Source organism: Orycteropus afer, unplaced genomic scaffold (genome assembly GCF_000298275.1).
Source record: "Orycteropus afer afer isolate SDZICR_OR568_19922 unplaced genomic scaffold, OryAfe1.0 scaffold00135, whole genome shotgun sequence".
Classification (NCBI taxonomy): Eukaryota; Metazoa; Chordata; class Mammalia; order Tubulidentata; family Orycteropodidae; genus Orycteropus; species Orycteropus afer.
In genome coordinates, this window is record NW_006921722.1 from 2,847,955 (window position 1) to 2,858,035 (window position 10,081).

Consider the following 10,081-nt stretch of genomic DNA (forward strand, 5'->3'; position numbering starts at 1 on the left):
TGTTGGAATCTAGTTCATAAGCAATTAAGCTGTGAGGCAAGCAGTCGGCATTTTTCTCCGTGAGCCTGATGTTTACTGTGTCTCCACAAGACTCCTGGGATTTGAGTCCAAAACGAAGGAAATAGATCCCTGTTATTTCAGTATTCTGTGAGATAAATTACCAAACTGATGCTGTTGATCTCTTAATGTTTTTTCGTTAGACAAAGACACGGCATATGCAGTAGAGGGGCGGGGACTGATGGGGAGAATTTTAAAGTGAAATCAACCTTGGCGTAGCAGAAGCAGATGGAACATTGGTAGAGCAGTGGCATGAACATTTATGAAATACTGTTGGCCAGTTTCCCCAGGTGTTAATTTACCCATGTATCTTATTTCTTAGAAGAGATGAGAATTACAGAATTCTAATTTTCTTGTGAGAAATATTTCCCTCCAGAAGTAAAGATAGAAATGACCTCTAAAAAATACCCCATTTATCCATCCTGATTAATAGAAATAAATTCCTTACATACCAAAAGACACAATATAAATACATTTTGCAGCACTGGCCACAGCCACACTTTTAAGTAATTGGCCATTGCATTAATCTGTCCCCAGGTTTCCATTACGCTGATGCTCCTGTTTAGAATTAAGCCGATCTGTCTTCATATTTCCTCCTCGGCACCACTGTAATTGACCTGGCAGCCGGCCACACTGCAGCCCAGACAGCCGCCTGCCTCCCGAACTCGACGGGCAGAACGAGCCCTGCTTCTCAGACATTGTCCTGTGCTTTTTCTCAGTAAATCACAGCCATGTTACTGGGCGTGTGTACACGGAAAGAGACAGCTCTGTCTTTTTAATATGCCTTCTCCCGTGTGGAGGGAAGTGACTAAAAACAATTGGGACTTCTGGCTGTGAAGATCCTTCCTGCTGAGGGCGACACAGGTGGAAATCAAACGCAGCCTCGCTTTTTTATTTCCATCTTCTCTTTACAAGAGAGCCGTGCACATCCTCCATGGGTCAGTTGCTCTCAAGTTGAGTGGCCTGGCTTCTTGCATGTATCATTCCCTCCTAGGTTCTGTGCAGATTTAATATTTTTTGCTATAATAAACTATGGACATGTGGACTCAGCCCGGACAGTGCTGGGGCCTCACTGCATCCCATGCCACATATATGCTTCCTTCATGAGGACACATTAGTTAAGTGGGATGTGCGGTGATAGCTTTTTGGTTTTGTTGACCTTGAATATGGGCTTGGTCCATATCCACCTTTGACTTTCAAAATTATATTTTACTCTTACTCAATGTTTCTTATGCAGGATGTAGATTTGGTCGTGAATATGACTATATTTATAGCCATATTTGAAGATCACTAGGTAGGACCCTTTGGGGCTTTGGAAGTGCTATAGTTTGGGCAGAGGGTCTACAGATGTAGGCTTAACCAAGAGAGAAAGGCGAGCCCTGGAGTAAGTCATACAGTGATCCTTGTGGACTTCTTCTCTTCATCTCTGCATCAGTATCCCTATGTTGCTGCTATTTGCTATCCAGTCAGCTCTGACTCAGTTTGACGGAGTGAAAAATGTTGCCTGGTCCTGCACCATGTTCACAATCACTGGGTGCTGAAGTCCATCACCATGGTAACTGTGTGATTTGTGTGCTTCTAAACTACACAGCTCGTCTTCCAACAGTATATTGGACACTGTTCTGTTGTGATTCATAGGGTTTGTTTTGACTAATTTTGGAAATATATCAGCAGGCCTTTTCTTCCTACATTGTCTTGGTCTGGGAGTTTTGGTGACATTGGTCTGCTGTGGGTGATGGTACTGATGGTTAAAATCTGGTGGCATGACTTCCAGCAGCGTGGCAGCACACATGCCACCAAAGTATGACACTGACACTGTCTCACATGTATGCAAGAGATAGGGGCCCTCATGCTGTGCTGGAGGTGGACATTTTTGGAGGAAAGAACAAGAAGAGGAAAGATCAGAGTTGATAGGAGATGGGCATAGAAATAAACATCAGAAGAGCATGAGGAGCCATTTATTTCAAGCTTCTGACTAATTCCAGGGAGGTTGCATTTAGCTGGTGGCATAGTGCTGAAGGCATTTGACTGGTAACCAGAAGGCTGGTGGTTCAAATCCACTAGCCATTCATCAGAAGGAAGACTAGGCCATCTAGTTCCATAGAGATACTGCCTCAGAAACCCAAGGAGGGGTCACTGTGTGTTGGAACCCACTTGATGGCAGTGAGGTTTTTTTTTTTTTCTAAATAGGATCCCAGAAAGGAGGGAGTGAGATAGGGTCACAAAGGGTTGGAGACACCTGCTGGTGGTAAGGGGCATTGGGGAGCTGGGGACTGTGAACTGTGGCCTTCAGTGGATGGACTCTAGGAGTGACATGATCACATGTACACTGTGGAAAGATAACAGGGCAACCAAGGGACCACTGTGGTTTAAAGTTGGAGAAAGGCTGTGCAGGAAAGCCATCGTACTAGGTGAGGGGGATAACTTGAATGAAGCTGTGAGATCCAGAACTGTGAGGAGGAGGCAGAGATACAACATCACATGCAGTGGTTCTTTATTCTGTGAATTGTAATACCTATATGGAAATACATACATATATATGCATATATACACATATGAGTGTATACCACCTACACAAGGTTCAAGGAATCAGGGGAAACTGATTGTCTTGGCAACTTCCTTGGGTGCGAGCAGGAGGTGGTGAAACATGGTGCTTTACAGGAAGCGGGGTTTACTCATGAGATGTCAGACGAGCCTCAGCAGGCATTGGGCAAGTGTGGGACTGCAGGTGCGCCAGAAGGGCAGAGAAAGCAAGCAGCTTGTATTTGTGGACCAGCTACCCTGTGTCGGGAGTTTGGCTCCTTAATAGTTTTGAAAGTTCCTGGGTGAATCTGCTGTGACACTGCTGCAGCCACATCCTCCTGTGTCATTAGATAGGCGGCTGCTGTGGGAAGCAAGGGCCTAGAACAACAATCACATGCAATTGGCACTGGTCAACAAAGATTCCTTGAACCTTGTGTAGGTGGTATACACTCATATGTGTATATATGCATATATATGTATGTATTTCCATATAGGTATTACAATTCACAGAATAAAGAATCACTGCATCTCAGGGTTATTCTGTCAATTCCTGGAGCCTTGTTCTTCACAATTGCTTCACTGCACCTTCAACTTCTTCCTTCAGTATCATTGGTTCGTGATCATATGCCACCTCCTGAAATGGATGAAGATCTACCAGTTCTTTTTGGTAAAGTGACCAAATGTGGGGATCATAGCAAATTATGGATAAAACTGTGAAGAATGGGAATTCCAGCACTATGCCACCGTATATTTGATTTGTGGGCCCCACCCACAAGCAGGGGAGGAGATCCATGAAGGAGATGCTGCAATGAACTTCGCTTTTCATAGAAAGTTACATCTACTGTCTTTGGAAGAAGGAAGGGAGGGAGGAAGAATGACATGTGGCCTTATAGTATAACTGAGCTGAAGGGATGTGAGGCATCCCAAGGAAGTGGAAATGTTAGAAGAGAGAAAAGTACATTGGGCCATGCAGAGCCTCTATCCCAATGCAATCAAGTTGATTCCGACTCACAGAGGTCCTTGTCGGACAGAGTAGAACCACTCGAAACCACAATGAAACGGGTAGGCTTTTGTTTTAGAATCTTTAAAATAGAAAAGAATGCTATGTGTTTGTCATTTTTATGCATCTAAGGGCACAGATTCCCACCAATGGTAGTGGATGTATGATTGAATGAAGTGTAGGCCACTGTTTTATAGCAGCTGATCATGTCCCTTTGGTAAGCAGTGGCATGACTGGGAACAAGAGCCCAGTCTACATTCCATGTGGTCAGGGTGCTTTGGCCTGGAGTGGTAAGTGGTGCACTTGGGAAACAGGCCCTTTATTGCCTTCATGGAATGGGCTTATATTTCAGGCACCACTGGGGAGTCGGGTTATACTCCTGATGGGAAATAAGACACTTACTTGTTGTGGTGCAGAAAAGTCTAGGGGAGAAGTGTCAACACAGTGGATGAGCACACTCCGGCACCATGCTTGACCATTTCCCCAACTCTGTATACTAGAGAAATATTGTTCATGAATATGGATTATTGTGTGTGAGAAGTAGAGGTCAGAGAGTTGTTTATATCTTGATTTGTGTGTGTGTGTGTGTGTGTACATTGGATCTTGGGTCAAAGCAAATAATTCCAGAAAGATGTTTACTTGTGTTTTATTGGCTATGCAAAAGCAGTTGATTGTGTGGATCATAACAAATTGTGGATAACATTGAGTTGTTGTTGTTGTTGTTGTTATGTGCCGTCAAGTCAAACCCGACTCATAACATTGAGAAGAATGAGAATTCCAGAACACTTTAATTGTACTCATGAGGAACCTGTACATAGACCAGGAGGCTATTGTCGAACCAAACAAGGGGATATTGCATGGTTTAGAGTCAAGAAGGGAATGTGTCAAGATTGTGTCCTTTCAGTATACTTATTCAATCTATATGCTGAGCAATAATCTGAGAAGCTGGATTATATGAAGAAGAACGTGGCATCAAGATTGGAGGAATAATCATTAACAACCTGTGATATGCTGATGACACAACTTTGCTTGCTGAAAGTGAGGATGACTTGAGGTACTTACTGATGAAGATTGAAGAATACAGCCTGCCATATGAATTACATCTCAATATAAAGAAAGCAAAAATCCTCACAACTGGACCTATAAGTAGCATCATGATAAGTGGAGAAAAGATTGACATTGTGAAAGATTTCACATTGCTTGGTTCTACAATCGATGCCAATGGAAGCAGCAGTCAAGACATTAGACGACGCATAACACTGGGCAAGTTGGCTGCAAAAGACTTGTTTCAAGTGCCGAGGAGCAAGAATGTCTCCTTGAGGACCAAAGTGCTCATTGACAAATGGACAAATTTGACCACTGTGTCAAATATCATGACACAAGCCATGATATTTCCAAGCACCTCGTATGCATGTGAGAGCTGGACAATGAATAAGGAAGACTGAAGAAGAATTGATGCTTTTGCGTTGTGGTGCTGGCAAAGAATGCTGAAAGTACCGTGGACTGCTAAAAGAACTATAAATGTCCTGGAGGAAGTGCAGCAGAATGCTCCTTGGAAGCAAGAATGGCCAGACTTCGTCTCACCTACTTTGGTCATGTTATCAAAAGGGACCATTCCCTGGAGAAGGATGTCCTGCTTGGTAAGGTGGAGGACTGATGAAAGAGGGGAGGGCCCTCCACGAGATGGATTGACACAGTGGCTGCAGCTATGGGCTCAGGGATGGTGGAGCTGGCATGCGACTGGGTGGTGTTTCATTCTGCTGTGCATAGGGTCACTATGAGTTGAAGACGACTTGATGGCACCTAACAACAACCACCACCACATTCAAGGCCATTTGTATAATCAGTAAAACACGGGGAAACATCCTTCTGGTATTGTCTGCTTTCAACCAGGATTTATCTGACATTAGCAATGATGACCTCCTTCCATATCCTCTTCTGAATACGCCTTGAATTTCTGGTGGTTCCCTATTGATGTAGTGCTGCAGCTGCAACTCCTTCTGAATTATATTCAGCAACATTTTACTTGCATGTGATAGTTACAATATTGTTCAGTACTTTCTGTATTCTGTTGGGCCACCTTTCTTTGAAATGGACCTTCCAGCCATTTTGTCAACTAGCTATCTTCCAAGTTTCTTGGCATAGACAATTGAACGTTTCTAGTGTTCTTTCCATTTGTTGAAACATCTCCTGGGTATTCCTTCAATTCGTAGAGTTTTGTTTTTCACCAACTCTTTCAGTGAAACTTAGACTTCTTCCTTCAGTACCATTAGTTCTTGATCTTATGCTACCTCATGAAATGGTTGAGCATCGACTGACTCTTTTTGGTGTAGTGACTTTATGTATTCCTCCCATCTTCTTTTGGTTCTTCCTGTGTCTCTCAATTTTTGCCCGTGTAACCCTTCAGTATTGCAATACAAGGCTTGAAAGCTTTCTTCAGTTCACTCAGCTTGAGAAATACCACGTGTGTTCTTCTCTTTTCTAACTCCAGGTCTTTGTCATATATGTGTGTACATATATGTGTGTGTGTACATATAGATATATAGATTGATATGTATGTATATGTCTGTATACATGTATGCATATACATATATATGTATATGTGTGTGTATATATGTATGTACACACATATATATGAAAGAAATGTGTCCTGAGAGCCAGTTATCTTCCAAAAAATTATTATATATGTGTGTGCATTCAGAGAAGGGCATTGGTCAAAAGTCTAAGTTTAGTTTAGGAGCTGGGTACTCTAGAGATAAAAGTTATCTGAAACACAAATAAGGACCATCTACCAAGGCAGACCACAGGGGCAGAAGTGGAGATGGGGCCTGGAGAAATGTCCCAACCCATTAGATTGTGGTCCCCACATCTCCCTCTGGATGCAGGAAGGCTGGACACTTGGGGAATGTGAACATAAGTGACTCTGGCTGGCAGTTGTGAGAAGGAACATCTGTTAATAAAGACCATGGACACCTTGAACTTCCCTTTGGCCCTACACCAGTACCCCAGGGAATAGAACAGGGGAAGGAAGCGGTGTCATTAAGTAAGGACTCTTGCTCACTGGTTCCTCATAAGAGGTCTGAGAGAAGGCCAATGGGGAATGAAGTCTGCAGGTCAAGGCAGAGATTAGAACCTGGACCTCACCTGGTAGCTGGCAAAAAATGTTCTACTATTGAGGTGGGAGGCCGTCCCGGTCTCTTCACTGACAGACTCCAGTTGTAGGGCTAGTGTCCACACAGCCTCAGTGGGACTCCTGCTCAGTATAATGAGCAGATCTGGTAGAAACATAGTTAGCACTTCTCCGAAAATGGGCCATTTGAGAGCCAACTGTCTGAGGATAGAGACAATGACCATCTAGTAAGTATGAGCATTTGATAAAGTCGACTAAATTCACTTTGGCTGAATTTAATTCCTCTCTATTAGAAAATATTAAAGTGTCTTCAATCCGTGTATATTAAACAACTACTATATATGAACAACAAAATGAAATAAACTTCAGGGAGTGTGCAGTCTGTGAAAAAGATGAAAGTGTAATCAGGTGATTCTCTTTCAACGCAGCATGCCAAGTTGCCAAAGAGTAGCATCTTCAAAGGCTCAGAAGAGACAAAAGAGAAGTCATTTCTCAGGGAACTCACGAGAGGCATAGAGCAGATGGAGTTCTCAGAGATGGTGGAAAGTGTACTGGTGTGAATGCGGCTGCAGAAATGGGAAGTCAAGAAGAATTGCTGAAGAGCAAGGATACTCCCGTTTAATGAGAGTATAGCTTTTGGGGAAAAGGAGGATGTAAGCTTGCTGCTATATTTGGTCAGGGAAGAATACATAAGGTCTTAAATATCAAGTTAAGGAGTTTGCTTTTTATTCAGTAGGTTTTTATTTGGCTGGTTTTTTATTTTGTTTTATTTTGGGTGCCCCAAATAGTCAAGGATTTGAGCAGAGGATGGATGGCCAACATTAAGGATTTTATGATGTGAATTCATCAGAGATAGTGACTTACAGAACCTCTAGTATCTTGTCTCTGAATTCGATTGTTTTCATTGTGGTCAATTCTAACAACTTGCCTCATAATTTTGCTTTGGCTCTTGCATTCAAGATTATTGTTAATAGATAGTGTTCCTTAATAGCAGTGCTAAATCGGTTCCTGGATTTTATCACTGATCATCTTGGGCGTTAATTAATTTGTTGGTGTCCACGTGCCCCACCATACTTGTTGTTCTTAAGCCAGGGAAGAGAAAACTCACTGCTATGGAGTCAGATCCGACTCACAGCAATCCTGCCTTGGGTTTCTGAAGCCTTATCACTATGGAAGTAGATTGCCCAACCTTCCTTTAGAGGAGTGGCTGGTAGGTTTGAACCTCCAGCCTTCTGGTTATTGATCAAATGCCTTAGGCACTATGCTACCAGAGAGAGCTCCTAGGGAAGAGAAAGGAAACCTAAAAACACTTATCTGTGTCATGTACTGGATCAAGTTCCTTAGGTCTATAGCACCTGGTGGTTAGTCCTCCTCCACAGCACTGGTGGCCCCGTGATTAAGTGCTTGACTGCTAACTAAAAAGTCAGAGGTTCAAACCCACCAGGAAGATGTTGCATTGTTCTTCCGTAAAGATTACAGCCTTGAAAACCCTTTCAGGCAGTTCTTTTTGTCCTATAGGATCAGTATGAGACAGAAAGGTTTTTTTTTTTTTTTTAAAAAAATCCTGTTTACAAAAGAGAAAATAGGTACTCAGACAAATGATCTTGTGTGAGATCATTATGCTAGTGATGTATGAAGTCAGGATCTGAACCCAGTCCATTTTGACTTGTTCTTTTTCCAGTGGCTCACATTACCTCTCTTGAAAATGAGTAACAAACACTTAGTCCTTGAATGAATTAGTGAATACATAATTGAACTGCCAACCATATTTACCTTAAACTTGATTGATCCAGAGAAGAGGAGGGTTGTAACTGCCTGGAATGTGAGTGTCCAGTCTTGAAAGACTATCATTGCTGTTGGTCTGTGCAGCAGGCGGGCCCCGGCGCACGGCAGTATCCTCGACTGGCGTCGCTCCTGGGGATGGCGAGCAAGGCGCTACTGCTCCTGGTGTCTGCCATCAACCGCAGGAGGATGAAGCTACTGCTGGGCATCACCCTGGTTGCCTACATTGCTTCTGTTTGGGGCAACTTGGTTAATATGAGGTCTATCCAGGAAAATGGTGAACTGAAAATTGAGAGCGAGATTGAAGAGATTGTTGAGCCATTAAGAGAGAAAATCAGAGACTTGGAAAAGAGCTTCATCCAGAAATATCCACCAGTAAAATTTTTATCAGAAAAGGACCATAAGCTAATTTTGATAACCGGAGGTGCGGGGTTTGTGGGTTCCCATCTAACTGACAAACTAATGATGGATGGCCATGAGGTGACAGTGATGGACAACTTCTTCACTGGCAGGAAGAGAAACGTGGAGCATTGGATTGGCCATAAAAACTTTGAACTTATTAACCACAACGTCGTAGAACCCCTCTACATTGAAGTTGACCAGATATATCACCTGGCATCGCCAGCTTCCCCTCCAAACTACATGTATAATCCTGTCAAGACGTTAAAGACCAATACAATTGGGACATTGAATATGTTGGGGCTGGCGAAACGAGTTGGTGCCCGTCTTCTCCTGGCCTCTACCTCTGAGGTGTATGGCAATCCTGAAGTCCACCCTCAAAGTGAGGATTACTGGGGCCATGTGAATCCAATAGGACCCCAAGCCTGTTACGATGAAGGCAAACGTGTTGCAGAGACCATGTGCTATGCCTATATGAAGCAGGAAGGAGTTGAGGTGCGAGTGGCAAGAATATTCAACACCTTTGGGCCACGCATGCATATGACTGATGGGCGGGTTGTCAGCAACTTCATCCTGCAAGTGCTTCAGGGGGAGCCACTCACGGTATATGGATCTGGATCTCAGACGAGAGCATTCCAGTACGTGAGTGATCTCGTGAATGGGCTTGTGGCTCTGATGAACAGCAATGTCAGCAGCCCTGTCAACCTGGGGAACCCAGAAGAACACACGATCCTAGAATTTGCTCAGTTAATTAAAAACCTTGTTGGTAGTGGAAGTGAAATTCAGTTTCTTTCTGAAGCCCAGGATGACCCACAGAAAAGGAAACCAGATATCAAGAAAGCAAAGCTTATGCTGGGATGGGAGCCTGTGGTCCCACTGGAAGAAGGTTTAAATAAAGCAATTCACTACTTCCGGAAAGAACTTGAGTACCAGGCGAATAATCAATACATCCCCAAACCAAAACCTGCAAGAATAAAAAAGGACGGACACGCCATAACTGAAAACCCCACTCCTGGTACCAAATGTGTTGGATTGGGTTCTCTAGAGAAACACAAAAACCAGCAAAGTGTATATATATATATATTTATAGAGAGAGAAAGAGAGAGAGAGAGAGATTTATCTTAGGTAAATGGCTCACAAGCGTGTAGAAGCCGACAAGTTCAAGCTGAAAAGTTCATCTCTGGAGGGGG

General features: G+C 43.2%; 1 protein-coding gene across 1 annotated transcript; it reads left to right on the forward strand.

Moving 5' to 3' along the window:
* Positions 1-8,630: 8,630 nt before the first annotated feature.
* LOC103200707 (UDP-glucuronic acid decarboxylase 1-like) lies at positions 8,631-9,892 on the forward strand. Its single transcript, XM_042781572.1, is given in 3 exon segments — positions 8,631-9,597; positions 9,760-9,861; positions 9,864-9,892. Coding segments are annotated over 3 exon segments (1,098 nt in total).
* The last annotated feature ends 189 nt before the right edge of the window (positions 9,893-10,081 follow it).